The sequence below is a fragment of the Sylvia atricapilla genome, chromosome 1, assembly GCF_009819655.1.
Source record: "Sylvia atricapilla isolate bSylAtr1 chromosome 1, bSylAtr1.pri, whole genome shotgun sequence".
Taxonomy (NCBI): Eukaryota; Metazoa; Chordata; class Aves; order Passeriformes; family Sylviidae; genus Sylvia; species Sylvia atricapilla.
Genome location: NC_089140.1, coordinates 71,593,194 through 71,617,747, shown reverse-complemented (window position 1 = coordinate 71,617,747; position 24,554 = coordinate 71,593,194). Strand labels below are relative to the sequence as shown.

Below are 24,554 nucleotides of genomic sequence, written 5' to 3'. Positions count from 1 at the left end.
CAGACAAATCAGTGAGCTTTGGCAGTTAAGTCACTGGGAAAGTTATTGGAAGCAACTTGTCATTTAGGTTCAAAGTCTGTTCTTTGCTGTGGGCAAAGAGTTTCCATTTAAATTAGAGCAACTTAAGAAGAAATATAACACTTTGCACCCAATGAGTTAATTATACATCTCTGGACATAAGTGTCTTCAATGTAAAAGCCAAAGATACAGCTTCGTAATGCCAACACTCCAAAAGCAGAGGGGTTTTTCTGACAAAAATTCAATGTAGTATATTTTTAATAGGTATTTGAGCAGGATTCAGCTTTAGTGTTATTAAGCTGTGCTAGCTTCTAACAACTTTTAATATTTCTCCTTTGGCCTCAAGACATTTTTCATACACATTTCTGATACAGCCAGCAGAGACTATGAGAACATCCAGAAAGGGACATCTGTTGCTACAGTTACTTTGCTTGTAGCAAAGCAAAATGCTCATCCTGTGTATGAGAAAACAGATGGAAAAGTGAGTAACTTTTACCCGCACAAAGGCAATGCAGAAGCTGAAGGCTTTTGCCCCAGGAGGGCCTGTAGACCCAGCGACTCACTAACTCACCTACACACACTCAGCATGGACAGTGGAATGCGAGATGGTGTCCAAAACACTTTGGACTTTGGTGTCCAAAGACTGATTAACCAGATTTCCCTCCCTGCCCGCTGTAGGCACCTACCAGTTCAGAGCTCCTGAGTCCACGCCGCTCGACTCCCCGGTTGGCAGGATAAAAGCTAATGATGCTGACGTGGATGAAAATGCAGAGATTGAATACAGCATCACTGAGGGGGACGGATATGACATGTTTGGAATTACCACAGACAAGGACACACAGGAAGGAATTATAACTGTGAAAAAGGTACACATCTTAACACACTTAATCCCAGCCTCTGAAACACCAGTCATACCTTTGTCTAGCACATATTTGGTTTTCATTTTTAGTGCAACATGTATGTTTTGTTAATTTGAATTCCATCTTTCGGGAATCTCTACATTTGTAAAGTTTCTTTTATGCAAGAAATTGGTATCCTTCCTCTTATACCTCCTTTGCTAAACCAATACACAAAACTTTGCAGGACATGAGAGGGTAAATTACCTAAGGAGTGGGGTGCAACTGAGAAAAAATTCTATAGCCTGAATATACTCACAGAAACACAAAAGGAAGCTCCACCATCCAACTGTGATTTTCTCCCTATGATGCATGCAGGTTTTGCTCACTTAGAAGAAGATACTGTGTTAAGACCACAAAAACAATGAGTATCATATTGTCTATTTTTCATTATAAGAGGATGCTGATTCTGCAATTATATTATATTTAACTACATAGACAAATTTCTTTTGACTTACATTTTGTAAAAATTTAAATTATCTATCAGCATGCTTTTGCTTTAAAAAAAAATCAGTGCCTTGCCAGATCACAGTGGACATCATCTACTGTGTTGCACATTGGTTGTCAGAAAAGGTTTGAGAAATATTGTTTACAGTGGGTTATCAGGCAAACTTGATAAGGTTACAGATATCATCCTTCATCAATTCAAGTTCAGTCATCACTAGATAGACATTGTGTAGATTTTCCGAACATGCACTTGGTTGTTGATATCAGTACGACACCTGTCATTACTTGTTTTTTAGGAGATGCCTTCCAGGGTCTGATTATGATATCAGTCTAACTCCGTTTGTATTTCTGTCTATTGCTGACAGAAGCTGTGAATTTTCTACAATGTAATGGAAAAACGGGGTGACTACTCTGTCCCCATATTTCTCCAAGTACTAACAAAGACTCCCTAAATGCTGTTTCTTCATAGTTTTAACAGTGTGTGCTATAGTCATAGCCTGTCATAAAATCATTTTGGCTTTGTGGATGGTCCTGGAAATCCAGATTCTACATGCCACAGTGTTTCATCCATTTCAGTTATGGAATGCCAGTATCTAAACAAGCAACATCTAGAAAATTTCCCCTCCTTTAGTGTGTAGTGCTTGTGTGCAAGAAATAGACAAGACATCATCAAAATGCCAAAAAACGACAGAATAACAGACTAGAAGAGTTAAGTCTATATGAGAAAACTGCTTGGTATTCAGGAGTTTCAGGCATAGAATTTCATGAAAAAGTGGTTTTCTTCCTAATGTATTATCTTTGCATAGAGCCCTTTCTCCTTTCTGTTGCCATTTAAATTCTAGTTCAGGCTCCTGTTATCTAGCACAGGCTGCTCCATGACTTCCCAGCATTCATCCTGCTTATCTGGCTGGGAATCGCAGCAGTCCCCACCGACTTTATTTATTTATTTATTTATTTATTTATTTATTTATTTATTTATTTCCCCTTCCCAGGCATTGGATTTCGAAAGTAAAAACTTGTATATTCTCAAAGTGGAAGCTACCAATACTCATGTGGACCCTCGATTCCTGTACTTGGGGCCATTCAAGGACTCAGCTACAGTCAGAATTCAGGTGGAGGACGTAGATGAACCTCCCATGTTCAGCAGACCAGCATACATAATGGAAGTGAAAGAAGATGTTCCATTAAACAGTGTAATAGGAACGGTAACTGCTCAGGATCCAGATGCTGCCAAGAACCCTGTCAAGTAAGCATATACTACTTCAGCTAGCCTGTAAATTTCTTACAGCTTTGAATTTGCTTTTATCATGTCAGCACATGCAAAAAAATCCTCACTTGTAACAATGTGAATTGTAGGGCATGCTTGAATATGGAGTATTGTACATGGTAAATGACCTCTCAAGCTTGAGCATATTTAGGTGTCTGTGAATGTGTTTGCATGGCCTTTGCATCTTGAATTATATCCTAATCTCTTTAGTAACTAATGTATGTGCTTATTTCTACCATGAAAAAATGTACTGCAAGAAGACTGTTAAGAAAATCTTAGTGTTTTCCTTCCACCTTTAACATTTTCCAGTGCAGCACAGTGCATCCTTTTAGCTGTATGACAGGGAGGTGATTCAGTAGCCTTTTCTTCTTCTATCTTCTGTCCAGACCTGCTTAACAGAGGCCACATTCATATTTTCTAAATCACAAATAGAAATGCCTCAGAATCAGCTCATGTGCACACCCAGGCTCTGATCTCACCTGTATCAGTGCAAGGCTTGTAAGATAATAATCAGTCTCATGAGCTTCATAAATTAAACCTGCCATGAATCAATAAACTGTTCTTAGAGGAGGTGGAGGAAATGTTAAGGTTGGAGTAGCTATACCTAAGTCTTCTTGTTTTGTAAATTGTGTATTGTTTCTGTGCATACTGGAGTATTTAAGTCATACTGGATAAAGTATTAAAATATTTTAAATAGTTGTATTCTTTAATTAAAGTTCATTGCTACTGACAAGGCAGCAAGAGAAGAAATTGAAAAGTGCAGCAATATTAAATCCAGGTCAATTTTCAGCAGGTTTCTGAGTTGGGTACCTTGGAAATTCAATAGTAGCCTTTGATCAAAATAGAACAGTGCAGGTTTAATAAAAATCTAGTCCATCAATACTTTACAATTCTGCAAACAATTATCTTTCATCAAGATTTCTTACAGTAATGAGTAAGTTTTAAGCTCTTAGCTCATCTTCTGAGACCAGTAAATATTATAAATTTAATTTCCTAGATGAACAAGCTAAATCGAAAATGTTTCTGGCAGAAACTATTTTCAGTTTGCATGGTGTACCCTACACATGAATTCTTGTTCAAGACTAAGCCTTCTAACTTTAATTAAAGCTTTCTTAAACTTGTTTCATGACATGCAGCAATTCTCTGGCACTCTGAGCAGAGCATAGTCACTTAAAGAGCAGCATAATGTTTTGCTGACTTTGGTGAAGCCCCAAGACAGAATGAACACCTTTTGTAGCACATTTTCATGGACACGGGCATGCTAGCATGAAGATGAAGAATTGATTGGGGTGACACCCAGGCCCCTTGCAGTCTTCATAGGAACCTGCTTTTTTTTATATCTAATGGCACTGGAGAGTAAGGGGACTGCTTCCCTCCTTCCCTGTGGTGATAACTACAACCATTTGCATTTCACACCAGCACCAGCTCCTAATTATAAGTGATTTACAGTGGATAGGGACTGTGCTGTTCATTGTTGAGTACTGCCTACCGGCTCTTTGCTATTAATTGAATGTGTGTGCTAAAACTTATCTAACTTTCAAAGGGCAGTTCTTTAATTCCATATAAGTACTTTGCATATTTTAGGATCAGATAGTTATTGAGCAAAATTTAGTAGAAGTGTCAAACCTGATGCAGTGCAGCAGAAAGCTTGTCTACTTTTTACCTTAATAGCTTGCAACAGCCAAGTGCAAGGAGAAGAAAAATAAAAATCAGAATGAGATTGGAGTAATAGAAATAAACATAGCAAGAAAAAAACATGAAAATCAGTAAGAGGGAAAGGAAATCAGCAGAGAGCAGTAGCCTGAGAGATGCTAACTTGCAATAAATGTAATTTTATGGTGCTAATATCTTGGGTATCTGCTAGAATTTAGGGGCATGGGTTGAGTCTCCATCTTTTTGACAGGGTAATTTTTTTTTTCTATCATGCAATAGAGATGCTAAATCCAATTTTCACTCTGTGGTTCAGGGAAGATGCAATTAGACTATATATATGACTTGTCACTTGCTTGTCAATTTTTCTTGACGGTTAAAAATAAAATCTTTAGACACTTGATATTACAATGAAAACCTTCTATTTTCTCCTCTACTCAAGTGAAGATTTCTCTTCTTAAACAAACTGAGCCCTAACTCTGTTAGATGAAAGCCCCTTTGATCTTCCATTAAAGGAAACCTTCACAATATCATTATGAAAATGCATTATGAAAAATTCACACACACATCCCTTCCTGACCCACAAATCTTCCTGTCTCGTGGTTACATTAGACAGCAAGCTGCTGAGCAGCAGAAGACAATGAAGCAATAGCGAAACCTGAAGTGGATATCTGTCCTGTTTGTAAGGCTGCATAGCCATTTGTGATCTGTGTATCGGTAGAGCTAAATTGCAGCAGTCTAAGTCTTCTAAATATATTTTGTTCTGATATGACATTGAGAAAATACAAAAATACACCAATACATGGTTGGCTATATTTGAATAGGTGTCCAAGTGTAGTAACATTGAGATGCTCACGAGTAGCACTTTGCAGTCCAGAGGTGTTATAAAATAAAGTTTTGCATTCTACTTGTGTTTGGTCTACACAGAAATAACATGAACCCTCTGCATACTGATAAAAAGACAATGCTGAAACTGGCACTGCTGTATTGTACATCAGATATTTTGAAATTCCTAGCTGAGTTTTTTTTGCTATAGTAACTCCTCAGAGGCATAATGAAGTTCATCAGTCACTGGAACTGTCTCCCTGCTGTGATTTGATTTACTAAAGTACCCCAGATGAAAATGATCTGCAAACAAATGTAAGGCTAAATTTTGTTTGTGTGCTTTACTGAGAACATATTTGCATGTGTTAGATTCTCCCATTTACCTTTCCCTTCTTCCTGTTATATACAAGGAGAGATTAGAGTCCACATAGATACTTTTTAACTTTATAGCTTGTCAATTCCTCAGAGCCTGAAAGAGATGAAGTCCTGAAGCCTGACAAATACAAACCCATAATTTCATTAAATAAATGTAAAAATTAGTTTGATGTTGTCTACTTAATTCTTACTACGTTGTGATCCAGAAGTCAGAATCAGCACCAATTCAACATAATTAAAAATCCTTGATCAAAAGAGACTGGATTATGCAAACTGAGAAACAGAAGTGACAGCCTAGCTTATTAAAATCATCCTTCTAGACCAGATTTAATGGTATAATTGGAATATACTTTAAATGCACTGACCTTGTATGTATTTTCTTTGGGATATGAAGAAATAAAATTAACATTCCATTAAGAAACTGTCTCTGCTGGTTTTATTTTTATAAGTTTGAGTTTCTGCTTTACAAATGGCTGAATATACATATTGCTTTACAAATACTTGTACTTTAAAATCCTTAATATAATGAAGAAGAAGCCCTTAATGTTACAGCCCTGGAAATATTAGAAAAAGTTCAGAACCTTTTTATTTTTTTCTTCCAGATACTGTACCACAGATTGAATTTGGGAAATCTTAAAAAAAAAAAATAGTGATTGCAATACACCAAGACATTAAAATGTGCTAAGACAGTAAGATATTTGAAGTACATTGAAAATATGAAGCTGAAGTGAAAGTAAAATTGAAGAAAAAAACCCCAATGATTAGGCAGCTCATGCCTAAAGCTAGTTGCTTATTTAAATGTCTTGCTGAATAAGAGTCTGAAACATAATATTACAGTTAGTTGAACAGCTAATCTATAGAAAATCCTGATATTTCATTTCAAAGAAGAATACAGAATCTAGATTTAACTGCAAAATGGGAATACCAAAGCATTTCAGCTGAAATGTGTGGAAATGAACTACAGAATATCTGAAAATAATTGATATCACGAGATACCAACATAATACCATATAAAAGCTTGAATGAATGAAAGCTAAAATGAAATGTTTATCATATCAAATGCTTACTTTGTCAAAATGTAAAAGAGTCAGACCAGTTTGTATAAACTTATTCCCATTAAGAATTTCAGCCAAGTCAACAATTTTACACATGCTGTTTAGGTTTGGACAAAGCAGCACTTTTCAAGCTGATGTTAACGTCACCATGATGCATAAAGGAACTAAGTTAGTGACACCACAGCTGACTTCCTGCAGCCAAAATTGCTGTACTGTCAGTGAAGTGACAGCAATGAATGAAAATTAAATCTGAACTCCTGAAGAATTAGAAAAGCACCATGCAAGTGCTACCAAAATACGCTAGCATTTTGTGCTAATACCTTTGAATGTCATTTGAGTCCTTCCCTAGGAATTAACCATGAAGAAAGAAAAACGGTTTAGTGCAAATAATTAACGCTTGACATTGTTTTGTTTGAAAAGGTTGGCTACGCTTAAATTCTTATTTTGGAATGACCTAATAAGCAATTGCTGTAGATATTATATCCCACTTTTTTATTTGCAAAGAAGAAAAAAATGTCAGTTACAAGATAAATAGCAAGTTAATTAATTTTAAAATTTTGGCAGAACCACATTTCCACTAGTTTCTTCTATTCCTTCCTTCTTTCATTCAAGGTCTGTATCAGAATATAAGAGACACTGCATAGGCACTAGGAAATCTGTGCAGAATAGAGGACATGTCTTGCAGTTGCTTCTAGGACAGAGCAGGGAAGAGAAATTTTTCTTCAGCCTCTGCATTCCCCTGAAATTTGTGGTGGCAGTAAACTCTGCCAGTCATTCTCCTGGCCCAGTTTTCATCTGACTGCTTACCAGTTCAACTGTTAACTTTACCCTTGTCTGGACACGAGGGACAGCAGTAGCTGCCTTGTCTCCATCAATGTGGCCTGCAAGGAGCCACATTGGGCTTCCTAAGGATCTGCCCTGCATTATACATAAGCACACAGTGGGGCTTGAAACAAGAGCACAATAATGCAATTGCATTCTTGCTTTGGCAACATCAGAGACATATTTCTGTCAAAAACCTCCATAATTTATGCAAGAATTTTCCCTTCAGGAGAGATGAAACCAAGTCACAGCGTTTGGATCAAGATGATAGCACTCTCTCCCGGGAATTGGAGAGTTCTACTTTTACACTTGGATTTAGTTCAGCTGAAAAAGCAAAAGATCAGATTGAAAATTTGAATCTGTATTTAGACTCTGAGCTCATCCAGAGCTTGTTAGTATTCCTTTTCACATACAGATACCATCAAGCAGGGCTGAGAATGTTAGTTTTAATGAGTTACAACAAACCTGTGTGTGATATGTGCCGTGGAATAATGAATCTCTGTTCCGTGCTGGCTTGGTTTGGGTGGGCAACCTTTTTAAATGCCAGGAAGGGAAAGGTACAAATGCACCCCACCTGTCAAATTTTGTATCAGAAATTATTTGAAACAGTTGAGCTATCAAACCATTTAAAAAAAAGGTTTTATAAAGAAAAAGCCAACTCAGCCTTTAAATAAACTTCATATCTTTCAGGACACAGACTTCACATTTTTCACTAAAAACAAAGCTTTGATGATTCTCAGAGGTATGTAAATTCCGCAGCAATTCATTTATTCAGTGACAATACTCCACCTTCTAAATCAAACCTCCAATGTGTCATTATCCAGCAGCTCAGAACTAGCTCTTTGTGTGAATACATAAAGACTCTGAAGCCTGTGCTGAAAACAAAAGGAAACCCCATTTACTAGCTGTTTGATGTCTAGTCTTAGAAAATGGTTTCAGAATGTAGAAATTAAAAAGAAAGCATTCCTCTAACCCCTGTCTCCATATTTGCAGGTACTCTGTAGATCGTCACACTGATATGGACAGAGTATTCAACATCAATTCAGGAAATGGTTCGATATTCACTTCAAAACCCCTTGACCGAGAAACTCTGCTGTGGCACAACATTACAGTAATAGCAGCGGAGATCAGTAAGTTAAACCTAAATACGACGCCTGTCCCTGATGTAATGAATTTAGCCATCTAGCTGAGTGTGTGGAAAGCGCAGCTGGGCGCATGTCAGGTTTATGGATAGCCCACTCAATACTAATGAAGAAGCAGTAACTCTTGCGAGAGGTCATCTGCAGTTTTGTGTTTGTTAGGGACACAGTTCATGAAGAGCTAACTTAGCAGAGAGAAAAGGTGACAGTTCTGTGTTCTCTGATCTGTTATAGCCACTTTAAATTTTGAACATGGCTGTTGAATTCTGAAACTGGCATGCAGCAAAACATGGTTTAAAGCCAAACTGCATTCCTTGGCTGAATTCAGTCTCATTCAGACTGGATGTTTGCAAATAAAGCTAAAGTACCTGGGCTGAGCTGGGTGTTCAGATCTTAGTCAGTTTTATGCATCTCCATTTTTTACTTTGTGTGCCTCCTTTGAAATTACAAGCCACAGCTACAAATCACTGTCACTTAGTTTAGGACTGTTCCAAAGTAGTAATTTTGTGATAATACTAGGCATACTGATTTTAGAAGTCGAAATGCCAAGGGTCTAAGATAAGGACATGTGTTTGAGTTGGCATTGATAAACAATCCACTTTGTTTAAATGCATTATCCGTAAGTAGATCACATGCTCCAATATCAGAGAGTGCAATTCTATTTGCTTTTCCAGAGCCACAGTGCCTATTTTTATGGTGGAATGGCAGATAAGTTTAATATAAACACCAGTTCTGTGACTGTCACAATGTCCCTCTGCAACTCAGAGGCTAAAAAGCTTTTGATTTTTCTGAGACCATGTAAGCTCTTCTTCCTTTTTTTGTATTTGTATATGGCTCAATAACCTGCCTAACAGTGAGAAGAGTGTAAAAGGCTTGAGATTACTTGCTTCATCTTTCTTTATTGTGTAAGTCTTCTTTAAAGCTGAAAGTCAATGCAAAATAAAGCTAGTGAGGCAGGCAAATGGGGTTATTATGAAGGAGTATCGGGCCTGAGCCTATAGGGATGACAGGACATTAATAGTTTTCATGAAAGTTTGCACATTTTAATGCTAAGTATGGGATTTCAGCACACCAAACACTGAATGTTAGTCATGTGTTTCTATTAAGTTCCTGAAGACAGGTTCTAGGATCAAAAATTGTACACTATAAAGCAGCTCCTGGGTAGAGCAGAAGGGAAAATAAATTCCTAAAAAGGAAAGAATAGGAAGAAGATTTATCATGACAATAGCAAGAACACTTGCATTGACCCCAGCTGGGCTGAAATAATATGCAATATAGAAAACTGTCCAAAAATCAGCTTAGCATCTATAGGAAGTACTCATTTGGTTTCTTGCTTCCTCCCCTAAGCACAGACCTTCTACTGCACCAAACCCTCTCAACCTCTTGTGTCTGACAAAGGCTTCTGTCTTAATTACCATTACTCTTTAGTCTGAATCCTTTCAGAATGCAACAAACTGCTTCTGAGGGTGTGCTTTAGTAAATTTAGAATAACTAGGGTAAATGTCTTCCAAAGGCAATTTTTTTGGTTGAAATGTACTCCTCTGGTCCAGGACACTTCACTAATTTTAGTCTCAAGAGGTTTGACTGGAAAGTACCATTGCTTATTGTTCCTGGCAAACACAGAAAATTTTAGCAAGGCTACTTAAAGCCCCATCCCACCAAATTCCATAGAATCACTTATTACTCTAGGTGACATTATTGCATCAAGCTCCAAGAATATTTCAGTGAAGTAATCTAAAAAAAAAATATCCAGTCAGGTTACAGGTAGGATATGCCTTCAAATGGGTGGGTGCTCCCTTTGATATAGGGAAAAAAAGAATTATAAAGTCATAAAGAGAAATATCTTTCAGTGATGACTGCTCTTGATTTTGTTTTACAGTAAAATAAAAAAACAAACAAACAAACACAAAAAAACAAGTTGTTTTGCCTTTGTCTAGAATTGTCAGTAAATGTAGATTGCTCCAGTTCTAAATGTTCTACTTTTTCACCAGTATGAGCTGCAATTGCTCAGCAGCCCAGAGAATCAATCACGGTGTGAGTGCTGCACATAAATAGTTGGTGAAACACCGGGTCAGTACATCTGCCACAGCCAGACAGCAAACTGGCATTAAAACACAGGACACAGGTCTAGTGAGCCACAGCTGCAGAATTACAGCTGATTGACCAAAGACAATTCCCAGAGTGTTTTTAAATATTTGTTGCTTAACACTTATGGGTAAGTGAAACATTGGCAGGACTTGGAGGATGAATTCTGGGGAAAAAAAAAAAAAAAAAACCAAAACCACAACACTTTAACAGTTTTGCTGCTGGCTCAGCAGAAAACATATCCCTGTACAGAGAAATAGATTTAAGCAGTTTGTTGAGTCTATGGAGATGGAGCCCAGAGGTAATTAAAGGCTAATGCAAACAAATGAACCTACATGAATTAATTTGCACAAATAATTTGAAAGATGATCACACAAAATATAAAAAAAAAAAAATACTTGAAGATGTATATTAATTTCCATTAAATCAGAGAAGAGGCATATGTTCATAGAGCCTAGAGTTTATATGAAGCTTCTGTTTATTACAGTATGATTTTAAATTTTGAGAACCTTAAGCACCTAGGGGTAAAATGAAAATATGTAGGCTTAGGTTTAAAAAAGCAGGAGAGAAAACAATTCTCCTTCTTCAGAGGAGAAGAAACATGTTTGCCAGTATATTTGAATGTATTTGTTAGAAAAGTATGCCCTGCAAAATAGTCTTGCCAATAGTCCTGTGACTTCAAATGAATGCCTTTGATTTCTGACTGTTATAAAAATTCAACTCCTTTATTGATGTATTTTAGCAAAGAATTCAGCCTAGTCCATATTATACATAAACTGTTATTTTATACATCGAATGAATTTAGCCCAATGGCTGATATTAGAAAGAGGTTTATGCCTGATGGAATCATATTAACTTCAATGGGACTGTGGAGCCTTAAAGCACAATATTTTGTCCAAATGACTGAGCTCTGTAATACAAATAAGCAGTGCCAATTTTGGAGAAGGCATTTTCACATTTCTAAAAGGATGATAAACACATTAATAGGACTTTTATTAAAGTCAACAAGCTACTACAATGAATAAATAGAAGCTACTATAATGAATAAATATAATAATAAAACCAACAAGCTACTATAATGAATGCTTGTAGAAGAATATAGAGTCTTAGATCTGCTATATTTTATTGCACTATTTTTTCATATGAATGATAAGTTAAAGTGCATTTATAAAGCATATTTACGTGGGTAGGAAATCAACATAGGAAAATTCAGTGTGAGCCCTCATGTAGGAGAGGGAAAGGTATTTATTTTAGATGAAACTTATCTCAATCACACTCTTTCCCTCAGATTTCTCTCTCTCACATTTCACATACCCACATACTCCTAGGTGGATATTGTGTGATATGGGGCACAAAGGATCCATGGCAGTGTCTCTTGGGTTTCTTTCAATTAGCGATGATGGATTTCCCTGGGACCAGATCTTGAATATTTTAGGAGTTAGTGGTTGTTATGGTGTGATTTTTGCCTCAGAATCTTGCCTATTTCACCATGCATGGCTCTAGGCAAGGTTACTGCCACTTCTTTTCTTATTCTGTGTATCATTTTGATTAAAGCTTCTCCCAACAGGAAAAGGACTGGTCTATACAGTATGATGTACTTCTAGATGGTTTGTTTTTTTGTGTTTTTTTTTTTTTTTTTTTATCCTGAAAGATGACGGTATTTTCATTATTATTCTGTTCTCGGAATATCTTGGTCAATTTCAATCTCTTGGCACTATGCAGTCCTTATAGGGAAAAAAGATTGTTTTCATAGGGGGAATCTGCAGATTCTATATAGGGTTTATGTTTTTCAGCTGATACACTTCAGTAATTACTCTAGAACATAAGACAAAACAATTCACAACAGGTTGTGATCTGTAATCACAGCTGCAGTTACTATTTTATAAAATAATGCTAATCATGGTAGCTTGAGGAGCTGTGCCACAAGATTTGTAGGGCGCAGAGTATTATACTTAACAAGTGGAGAAGAAAAAACCCACTCAATCTCATCCTTTTGTTGTCAGAGAGCTAAGGAAGGGAATATGTTCTAGATACTTCACTGTCACCAAACAGTCAGGCTAATAAATAGATTTAATTTAATTCCAGTATTATATTTACATATATCACACATACAGTAATAATCATACTTGGAATGATCAAAGGGATTTGTAAATTCTGAACTCCTACTCCATCTTAACTCGATAGTTTACACAGAGTTAGAGCAATGATACTACATTCATCCCATAAAACATTCCCCAGAAATCAACAGAAAGTAAGTAAAATGCTCAGAGCAAGAAAAATTAAGGCAATGGGCCTCCAATTCTCTCCTTTTCTTCCACGGCACTGAGTCAGTAACGAGGCTAAAATAAAATCTCCATTCTGGTTTTGTCATTTCAGACAACCCAAAACAAAGCAGCCGTGTCCCAGTGTTCATTAAGGTTTTGGATGTAAATGACAACGCCCCAGAGTTTGCCATGTTTTACGAGACCTTCGTCTGTGAAAACGCAAAGGCAGAACAGGTGTGTTGTCTGCTCGTACTAAGAAAATATTCCAAATTAAATGGGTTTCGCTGCTACTCTTGCATTACCTCATCAAGCAGTGTACTTTGCATTGCATCAAACTTAATTGCAAAATTAAACAGTGCCTGAACAGTATCTGATTTCGCTCAGTATTCTTCCAGCTGACGTGATGGTATGTTTTTGAATGTTATTTTCTGTACTGCACCTTGTTACCCCTGATTCATTTTCATTCTCACATCCTTTGCTTTATTCAAGGACCTTCACTGTCTCCTTCAAAAACAATTTCATGTCTGTGAATGTTACAGGTCCTGTCTGTGATACAACTATATCCTGCTAGATAAGTCTCAGTCTACCATTCCTATTGTGCAGTAGTTCAAAGTTGTAGGTGATTTGGAAGATTCAGCCAAACAATTTCAGTGGCATGAGATTTCAGTAGATAAACAGAAATTCAGCTTGGACTTTCTCACCTTGTGTCTCCATTCCTTGTCACATACAAAGGTTTTCTACTCATCTACAGTGACATTAACCTAAGCCTTCTGGTGAAATCAACATGATTTTCCTGCCAACTTTCAAATTCACTATGTCACTCCCTGATGATATAGGATATAATAGTATGGTGACCCTAAACAGCATCAGAGGATGACTTTTCTTAAGCTCACCATAGCAACATCATTAGCCTTGAGGCAGAAGAAAAAATAATACAAAAGATTGCTTTTACAGTTTTTTTAGAGTACATAAATAAATATAAAGTTCACTGACTTAGGAGATAATTTTGTTCTTATTGTTTCAGCTGATACAAACATTAAGTGCTGTTGATAAAGATGACTCTTACAACGGACATCAGTTTTCATTCTCCTTAGCTCCCGAGGCAGCCAGCAGCTCAAACTTTACACTACAGGACAACAGAGGTGAATTTCTGGGAGGATTTTTCTTTATTATCTTATCCTTGCTTTCACTCTTCAGATGAAGATTTAATGCATGCTTTGTGTTTCCAGACAACACAGCAGGGATTTTCACTCGAAAAACCAGATATAACCGGCATGAAACAAGTACCTACTTCTTGCCAGTGGTAATATCAGACAATGATTACCCTATCCAGAGCAGCACTGAAACGGTGACTATTCGAGTGTGTGCTTGTGACCATCGAGGAAAGATGCTGTCCTGTAATGCAGAAGCCTTGATTCATCCTACTGGTCTTAGCACTGGGGCTCTCATTGCCATTCTTCTCTGCATCATTATATTACTTGGTAAGTAGCTCAAGGACATTTTGTTCCTTTCATGGTTATTGTGCATTGCTACAATTGTTATTCCAAGACTAGGACAAAGGCAAAGTAAAGACACCATTGTCTTATCCTGTCTATTTATTATTGTATTTCCTCCTCTGAGGGCTACTATAGGGTGTATAGGGCACAACCAATCCAACCTTAGTTATCTAAGAAGTTAGTGATATATGAGGAAGAGGAGACGGCTGGGCTCCACACTCTGGTCAATGGAAAGAGACACCTGTAGAGAGACTTTCATCCCATCCCATCCCATCCCATCCCATCCCATCCCATCTCTATTGGCATCTGAGGAGGACCAGACACATCACTCATGACCCTCTGCAGGTGTCTACCCCTTTCTGTTGATCACAGATAACTTAGTTTTGAAGAATTAACTTCTCATTTCTAAGCTGAGGAGAAACAAGTCTCAGTGCTGTTTTTCTGTTGGAAAAAGATGCTGAATGATACTGAGGGACTCTCTCAAAGGCTGCATGGTCCTCCATTTCAGCCACCTGTGATTAGAAAGAGACTGGATCCTGAGTGTGGAGGACGTGCAGAACTCTGGCTACAGCACTTACAGGTGGTCAAATTTTTTAATACATACAAAAATATATAGAAAGTTTGCAACATTTCTCACATACCTGTCAGGTTCCACCCCTCTTGTACTGCAAACAAAGGTAGTTGGTCATTTGGCCATTATCTGTACCTGGTCATCTGGGGACAACTGTACAACACAAAACAGGCTGTTCTCTGGGAGATGTTATTAGGATGTTAGGAGGAAAGAAGGAAGTCAGACCAATTTTACAGCACTAGGGTCAGGAAGGGGAGAAAATGTTTCCTTCATGATTCTACTTCTTTTTACCATACTATTATGTTCCTTGGACATGCTTATCACCACTGCAGAGTCATCCTGATCTTTACTTTTAACAAAATTTCCCTCTCCAGTAATGAGTTGAAAATGAGGTTGTGGTTCTCAGATTCTAACATTATAGTCATGGCTTGTTCAAATAGGCTCTGTTCCATTTGCAGAAAAGATTCCCACAATAACAATCTGATCTTTAATTCACCATTAAATTCATTTTTCAAAACATGGTATCATTGCCCCCCAGGGCTGAGCTCACTTTGTATTAAGTTCCTTACCAGAAAAAGTAATGTAATGCTGCAGGTCGTCTTGCACTCGTTAGTACAACTGTGCTCATTAATATCAATCTGACATTAAACGATTTCCTGTTTTATGTCAATCGAAAATAATTGATTCTGTGTGCTAAGCAGCACTTTATGTCAATTACTGCCTATGCCACCATGCACCATAAGCAGATTTTCAATTAACTCAGCTATATAATTTTCTATTTTCAGGTTGGTTGCAGGGTTTGAATGTGCAACCACTACTGAGTGAAAAACAATACTCAGGTCAGACCTGAACCACAACTCAAAGTTTGGCAGCAACAAAAAGTGCCCGTAAATTGCTAGGTTTATATGCAGTTTGAGTAAGTTTAGCATCTTATCAGGAGATTTCAGATACTGCTGAACACACACATGCAAATAAAGGTGATGTACTTCAACATCTAGCTTATGATGGGGTCTTTTTCCTGCAAGTTCAGCAAAAAGCAGTAAAATCCACATTATCCGATGTGATGTATTTATCAAAGTCTCATCCTTGCATGTTCTGTGTAACACTGTTTTTGTAATGAGATACTTCAGAAACTCTTTAATGTAAAATTAGGCATTCTTATGCTTTCTCAGACTATTCTACCAGTCACTGTTCCAGAAGCCCATTCCAAATTGACATTGCGTATTTCAAGTTCTCAAAAATGTTCTCCAGCTATCTCTCTTCTTTCATACACACCTTTCACCAGTCCTTCCACACAGTGCCAAAGCTTTTTGCTCTTGAGGAAGACAATGGTCTCTAAGTGCATTTTTTCCACAGCAGCACAAAGAAGCATCACTCAAACTAGGATCCTTCTGTGATACCATAAGTAAATCATCATTATTAGGTGGAATCCTAATGCAATCTGAAGCACCTTCCCTAATCCTTCAGCTTCACTATCCATTTCCTTTCAACTCATGTTGACAGATGTTTTCCCTTATTCACAGTATTCCTGTGGTAAGACACAGCAGTTTCCTACTTTATCCTGTCTTTTTGGTGACCTTCCATAGTCAATCTACAAGATGTTCAGGCACACCTAGAGACAGTATTTTGCTCTAAGCAATCCTGCAGCGGAACTCATTATTAAAAAAACCAACCCACCAAATCAAACAAACAAACGAACAAAACCCCAAAACAAACAAAAAACCAAACCAAAACAAAAAACACCCCTGCACCACCAAAAGAAAAAACCCACCAGAATTTGTCTTTCAAAGGAAACTAAGAATTATATGGTTCAATGAAAAAAAGCTTTGGGTTGGGGACACCCTTAGTCCTTGATGTTGACCTTAAAAGGTTACAACTGAGGAAAGGACTGAAAAAAAAGTTCTTTAACAGTTACTGTGCTTGACTCACATGCCATTTTAGAAGCAAAGCTGACATGAAGGATCATTATGATCCACCTTATCATCTCACATCAATGAGTTTAGGCATTTCTGCTTTGCTTTGCTATGAAAAAACAGTAAAGACAGCAAAATGTGTCCTTCCTTGGAATTTGCACAGCAGAAATGCTGGGCACTGCAGACCTCAGACTACCAAAGCAACACTGACAGCAGAAATATATCCTTTCTCCTTGCTACTGTTCATTTGTCAATATTCAGCCATTTACATCTTAATGTAGATTCCAGCTAGGAAACCTGAAACTTGTTCCTACAGGAAAGGGTTGACCATATCCCTTTCCACACTCTGTGTTGACATCTCCATCATGACTGAAAATCATTATAGAGTAAAAAAATTAAAATTTGCATCAGGGTCATGGAAAGAGTTCCTTCCCTCAAAAAAAAAAAAAAAAATAGTGTATGCAAACAAACACACACTTTAAAATTAAGGACATAAAATATGTTCTAGAATTCTGCCTTTGTCAGATTAAAAAATACCTTTACCATAACCTTTACCATATCTCATTGGTCCATTATTTAATTTGTGTACTTTTCAAGGTGATGTACATTGTAAAAACATTCCAGGGAAGTTAATAAAACTCAGACTCTGTGCTGGCTGAAAATCCACTCCATATTCCAAGCTTCCTTCCCAGAGGAGGATAGATTTACTTATCTTGAAATTCAGCTTTGCTAAGCTCAGTAGATACCATCCTTGTCCATAGAAGCAGTTGCATATTGTCCAAGGGGTTCAACATAAACAAATAACATCTGATGTTACTTACTTTGGAGAAAGTGTTTCTTCCTTCCCAGCTCTCATTAAACTAGTTCTGTTCTCAAGGTGACAAAATTAGTCTATGGCTCTGGGTAACAAAGAGCCTACAGGCAAAAAGACACTCTGCTTGGCTTCCTACAAGCCTGATGTCTCCTTTCTTCCATGCATCCATGCTATTTCATCTCCCAGAGAGCTCATAGGCAGAGCAAGTGCAGCCTGGAAATCTGATGTGCACACTTTCAGTTTTTCAAAACATCCTCTCAAACTTCTAACTAAAGGAGAGGTGCAGTATTTCTTCTGGGCTTTCGTGGAGCTGGGGATTAACCTCCTTTCCCTTTCTCTTTCGCTGTTGTCTTTGTTTGCAGTTACTGTGGTGCTGTTTGCAGCACTGAGGCGGCAGCGGAAAAAAGAGCCTCTGATAATTTCCAAAGAAGACATCAGAGACAACATTGTCAGTTATAACGACGAAGGAGGTGGAGAAGAGGACACCCAGGCATTTGATATTGGCACGCTGAGGAATCCCGAAGCCATAGATGATAACAAATTACGCAGAGACATCGTGCCGGAAACACTTTTTATGCCGCGGCGGACTGCAACAGCGCGAGACAACACGGATGTCAGAGATTTCATTAACCAAAGGTTAAAGGAAAACGACACAGATCCAACAGCTCCCCCGTATGACTCATTAGCCACCTACGCCTACGAAGGTAATGGTTCCGTGGCCGAGTCCCTCAGCTCCTTGGAGTCGGTGACTACTGACGGAGATCAGGACTACGATTACCTCAGTGACTGGGGACCTCGGTTTAAAAAGCTGGCAGATATGTATGGTTCAATGGACAGTGACAAAGACTCTTAATATGATGTCTTTTTTTCCTTTTTTTTTTTTTTCTCTTCCTCATTCCCAGAAACAGCACTGGGATATGTGAAGTGGCTATTTCTTTCTGTTTCTTCACAGCTGTTTGAAAGGGTTCTCTATTCTACACATTTGAATTGTCTAATGACTGCAGTCTGTGTGGGTTAGCCATCAGAAAACTTTCTCTAGTATCATTTTATGCGCTTCCAACAGGCAAAATCCTTATTTTTTGAGTGCATCCAGTTTACCAAGCCAATCTTACAGGCACAGCAGTAGTGGAGGGGAAAAAAAGGGTTCAGATGGGGAGCAATATTTTTACTTGTTCTGCTTATATTGTAAATTGGAGTATATTACTGTTTAAGCTCACTTGCTTTTTACTTGTATTCAGACTATACAGCTCAGACGACTGCTCTGTTGTGTATTGCACATCCCAATGTAATGAGGTACCCTAGTTTACCCTATGTATTATAGTCAAAAGTAGTGGTGATGGAATGAAGGTTTATTATACAAGTAGAGTAAGCTGAGAAATGAACATCAAACACACATTTTACTCATGAGGAGGGTAGAGAGGCTTAATGGTCATTTAAACCTGTGTTTCTCTAGAACTCACCATTACCCCATTGCACTGAATCCTACTAACACACACATATTTATAGTTCATTGACTGCTCTGTATATATTCTTTGGACCTAGCATTGCTGGAGAGATGTGTATGTGCACGTGTGTGTGGTCAGTAGCCCCAATATATAATTCTTAGATGGTTTCCCCGTTCTAACCCAGGCTTGCTTTGCAATGCAGGGAAAGTCATCAAATCCAGCTGCAGATTAGGTCATGACTTGGAGGAAGGAACAGATCATAACCATGCTTCTGTTTGCACTTTCTCAGTTGGCCTCCACCTGCACATCAGTTCAGTGATGGCCACTGTCCTGGGGACATTGGAGCCAGGATGTTCATATCCAGCTACTCTGCCCGTTCCAATGTGCAGGTGGGGAGGATTGACCTCAAGGTGACTGCCACCCTCTGGGGCAAAAGGAGCAACTGCAGAGGTGGAAAGTGCTTTTTCTGTCCTGACCTTCTTTGCCTGGATGTCCAGGGTGGATTCCTGACTGACTCTCTGCCCAGTTTTGCTATCTGTAAAATGGGGAAATAATGCCTACCTCATCAGGATGTTGCAAGAACTATGTAAGACATTTGGAAAATGCTTTAGAAATGGAAAACGCTGTCATTCCACCAGACGAAATAACTTCTCATTCTTTTGGGTAGTTGTTTCCTTTTTTTTTTCCTAGACTCAAACCATGAATGAACAAATAAGTGAGAATTAATGGTCATTCCAGTGGCCTGAAAAGGGAGGGTTATATTTATAACTCATTTTTTTAAATAAACTACTTAGCTAGGGTTGTTAAAAACTTCACCAAAAGGTTAATTTTAACCACAAGTTTCTCTGTGTGCGTTTATCTGCTTTGCCAAGATAAGTAATTTTGTCCAGGTGTGGGGTGGGAAAGTTGCCATAATCTTGGGCCAAAATTGTTTCCTTTATCGCTTGCACACCACTCAGTATTTCAGTTGGTTTTTCAATTGGTCATGTAGTGGCTGCTCTTCAAATCCAGCCCTCTAGGTGATGCTCTCTGGAGAACACCTTAAGGGGCTGCCATGGGGCATATCCAATTCCAGGAGTTAAACACCCCCCTGTTTTCCAAAGCAGGGAACCAGCCCATGGCACTGTGCCAAGGAAAGAAGGAATTATTATTTTTGTAATACCTCATGTGTAACTATTCTCATTTATTTCATGAAACAGTATTTAATACCAGAATTACAGGAATGGATCTATTTTCCTCCTCCCCCAAATTTTAAGTGAATCATTTTGAAAATTAAACAGCTCCAATTTACTGCAGAAATAAAGAGAGATGAGAAAAAAGTTTATAAACAGAAAACTAAGAGCAATTAAAAATTAATCCCTGGAATTCATTACTCATTGAACGTTAAATAGAGCAATAAGAGTCCCAAGTATTAGATTTCAACAACCACAATGGCAGAACTTTAGGTTTTGTGGACCAGCTCAGAGGGAAGAGGATGAACCAGCCACGCTGAGGCCCTGGCTGGGCGGGAAAGGACTCGTTCACAGTGAGGAGCACTGCACACCTCTATGTATAGGGCACAGCAACTAATGGCTTGCAGATGCCCAGCACTATAGATTGGGTGCTTTCAGAGCAGAGGAGCCCAGAGTTTCCAAGGATCCAGAGCCCTCAGCCCCCCTGGTGGAGGCCTCTCAGAGTGTTTAAGTCCAATAGAGTGCAGTTCCCAGCTCCATCACTTAGTGGGGAGGCTGAGCTGTTGCACCCATCATAATGGCAGTGGCATGGCTAGAGCCTTATTATGTCTTCTTCAGGGCCCCTAAGTAATTTAAGATGCTAAAAGCCTAGCTCTTCATGGCTTCCTTGAAGTTGGAACTTCTAGGAAGCAATCTGTCCAAAAGCTGGCTCTGGCAGACAGGAGAGACCATCTGGATTTCAGATATGTGGTGGAGCAGCAAATGCTCAGCACCACCTGCCACAGGTCCCTCACTTTGGGCTGCACCCCTCACAACCACTTGGGCCAGCACATCCCTCCAGGGACTCTCCCCAGTGGCTTCCTAGCACATCCCTCTCTCTCCCTGCTCTCTGGGGTTGCCTCCAGCAAATAGCCCCAAGTTCAGAATCCAGCTGGATGCCCAAAGTGAGCCAGTGAACTGTCTCTTCCCTTCCTTAAGCCTCAAGGATACAGACTGGTGTGTGGAGGGGTGGCTGTGAAGCCACACAAGCGTCCAGCCCTTCAAGCCACTCCAGCTCACTGGGAGGAGGGAGTCAGTGACTGAAGACAGCCCCGGGGCCCTGAAGGGGCTGGGCCACCCTGTGAGTCAGCCTGCATTAGTCACTCCTTGGGTGGGATAATGAGACAGGAGGATCAGTGAACTCCTTGTAACTATTTTCCTATGTTTGTACAGTGATTTTGTCTGATTTAGTGATTGTTAGTAGCAGTCCAAGCGCAAGTTTTGAGTTGGTTTGAGGGTTTATTCCTTTTAATTCAAAGCTGGTTTTATCTCGTCCATTGAGTGACACAGTAAATAATAGAGTGGCTACTCGTGCCTGTTATGTAAATATGCTATATATATAAAATTATGTTACGTCACCACAAATATGGTGCCTGAATAGGAAATGCATTCTTCTAAGAAAATTCGAGACAAACTTGCATCCAAATTATTATTTATGCATCTAGGTTTTAAGGTCTCTTTTTTTTTTCCTGCAAATTAAACAGATTTAGCATCTCACACACAGCAAGGAGAGTTCAATTCTTTCTTTTCTTCTTGCTTGGCAGTACCACAAAGTGCAATTTATAAAATCAGTACTGCATTCTAAATATTGAAAGTGCCATATTGCAGTGAATACAAACCTTTGCAGTAGTATTTCTTTGCACTTTGTTGCATGGTGGTGTGCTAGATGATAGAAATGAGTATTTAATAATGCTTTCACACAGTGCTACAATTGTCATTTGTAGATAACCAATTGTTGGACTATGGGCAATGAAGTGGCTTTCAAGGCTGTTTTAAGCCTGCTCTTCTTATAACCACGTCTATTTCAGAAGCAGAAATATTATTAGGCAGTTTAGCTAAGCCAGGTAGAGACGTAAAAATGCAATTGGCTTTTAATTTGGGAAAGCATCTGACCTAACAACAGGAAACATATTAAAAGATGCTAAGGAATTCAGTGGAGTCAACATGAAACAGGGACCTGGGAGTCTATGCCATCCATGCTACTGCAGAACAATACCATCTCTACACTTGAAATGGAATAAGGTTTCTACAGTAATCATTTCATCTCAACTCCCAAGAGAGTCACTTTACCCCAGAAAACTGGCAGGGAGCTGGTTTTGTTTTGTGTTTGCTGGGGTGTTTTTTTACTCCAGGTGAAAAACGGGTTAAACCCAATTCTATCCCACAGCAGCACCAGTGTAGGGAGACACGGCAGCCTGTGAGCTGTGCCAGGACATCTTTCTGTGCAGACAAGTGCTTGGAAGAGAGCCTGAGGCAAAGCCTGGCAAAGAACTCTGCACAAGGCTCTACCAGTAGGATCACAGGACTGAGATGTGTTCCCCAACCTGACATACATGGAGTTGTGTCTAACCATGAGAAAACCAAATTGTCTGTGTTTTTCAGTTATTTCTGTCAAAAATGTGCTGAAAAAGAGATGTAGTATATAAACACGTCACCTGTACCAACAGAAATATTTTCTTAATTTTTTCCTAGGAAACATATATTTTTCTGGTCTTATTCATTCTATGGACAGATGTTTCTTTACTGTTAAAGGTAAATGGAAGAGGCAACCTTCAAATAATCCATTTCAGGAAGTAGCAATCTACATTGCAAGTTACAACTTTTCCATTTCTCTGTTATGAGAAAAAAAAAAAAAAATCCCACAAAACCAAGAAAATTAACATCTGCGGTACCATAAAAAACCAGAACAATCATAGAGAAGTATAACAAAGAGAAATGGCTTTAGAAATAAGTATCTACACATGTACAGTTTCAAAACCAGATTTACCAACATTACGCAAAACCAAGAGCGGACTTCTAACATTTTCAGATTTACTGACACACCAGAGGGACATCTGCATGCATAGGGAGAAAGACATCTTTTTTGGACCAAGCAACTTAAATGCAGGCCATTTCCATGTAGATCTCTCAGAAAGAAAGCATGTGTTAAATTTCTGCAGCAGAACTATCTTGATGGTGTTCTGCAGGGTGGATTCCTGACAGTGGTTCTGTGCAGGTAATTTTGCAACCCACCATTGTGTTAGCTCTACCTGCCACCATCTGTTGGGAAAGTCTCTCCATGTTTCCTTTGGCTATGAGAAGTACTGAAGTGTTTCAGAAGACCCCTGTCCCAAATGGATGCTGCCATCCCCTGCCCATTTGCTTTTCAATTAATGCTGCAGTCTGAGCTTCCTCCTCAAATGAGAGCCGACAAAATAACAGTCATTATGCTACTTCCAGTGAGTATGAACTATGTCATAAGCTGTGAAAGGTAGGATTTTTCCAACCCATCTACACCTGTGAAACAGCAGCCTCATCCGATAAGTGTCAAATCCACAATATTGTTTGCTTTCAGTTCAGTCTTTAGGAAGAGTTCTTTTCTCAGAGATTGTTTCTGTATTTAAAGAACAAAAGCTTTTAATGTCTACAGACTCATGCATTGCTCCAGAAAGAGAGGAAAAGGCAGAACTCCAACACAATGCTTTAATACCACTCTGTGCCCTCAGCAGTTTTATTTAAGCCAGCTGAAACAATCTTGATCCTGCCCATCATCTTGCAATATTACACTTTTGAGCCCAAATCCTTCTTTGTCATACACTTAAACAGTTTCTTGAAGAATTCATAAAATTCAGTGGTAGGTATCCAAAAGCCATGGCTGGGGTTATAGGAGGTACAAGTGTCAGAGAACTGAGCATTTCAGGGAGAAGAACAGGAGGTGAATTGTGGATGGTGTGGGGAGGTAGCCAGTCATATGCAAGGCAGGGCCATGGCACTTAAAACCACAAAACTATCATCTTGTGTGTAGAGTTACTGGATTTCAAAGGAGCTTTTACAGAACTTGCCCTAATCCTTTTTCCTTCACGTATCTTTTGCTTTCTTTAAAAATAAATTTAAAAGCAGAGGGAAGAAAGAAAGAAAAAAAAAAAAAAAAAAAAAAAGCTGCTACATTTAAATTTCTACCACAAAGTCGATTTGACAAATAAGGCAAAAGTCCAGCATATAGAGAAATCCTTTCCATTCCCGTGGGCTTTTGACTTTTCCTATGAGACTGCACTATTTATGTAAATATACCTGGAGACACTTTCTATAAGCTTTTAGTTTTTTATGATCTATTACTTTAGTGTTTATTAAAAGATACAAACTTAGATAATTATTGAGCATTCAGGTGAACACAACAAAAAAAGAACACTGCAAACACAAAATGGTTCTGGATTTTGACACAAACAACTCTTCAGAATCACTGTACTGTTTTAATTCTGTGATTACTTTAATTGCTTTGAAA

General features: G+C 38.5%; 1 protein-coding gene and 1 long non-coding RNA gene across 2 annotated transcripts in view; both read left to right on the top strand.

Moving 5' to 3' along the window:
- Window positions 1-21,255, top strand: part of LOC136365605 (cadherin-6) — a 104,236-nt gene extending 82,981 nt beyond the window's left edge. The window contains exons 6-12 of the mRNA XM_066326210.1: window positions 697-884; window positions 2,354-2,607; window positions 8,349-8,485; window positions 12,956-13,077; window positions 13,868-13,985; window positions 14,073-14,324; window positions 18,000-21,255. Of these exons, the coding sequence (XP_066182307.1) occupies window positions 697-884; window positions 2,354-2,607; window positions 8,349-8,485; window positions 12,956-13,077; window positions 13,868-13,985; window positions 14,073-14,324; window positions 18,000-18,490 (1,562 nt within the window). The 3' untranslated portion in view covers window positions 18,491-21,255. The remainder of the gene's footprint in view (window positions 1-696; window positions 885-2,353; window positions 2,608-8,348; window positions 8,486-12,955; window positions 13,078-13,867; window positions 13,986-14,072; window positions 14,325-17,999) is intronic.
- Window positions 1-24,554, top strand: part of LOC136365611 (uncharacterized) — a 671,431-nt gene that overhangs the window by 240,712 nt on the left and 406,165 nt on the right. The window lies entirely within an intron of this gene.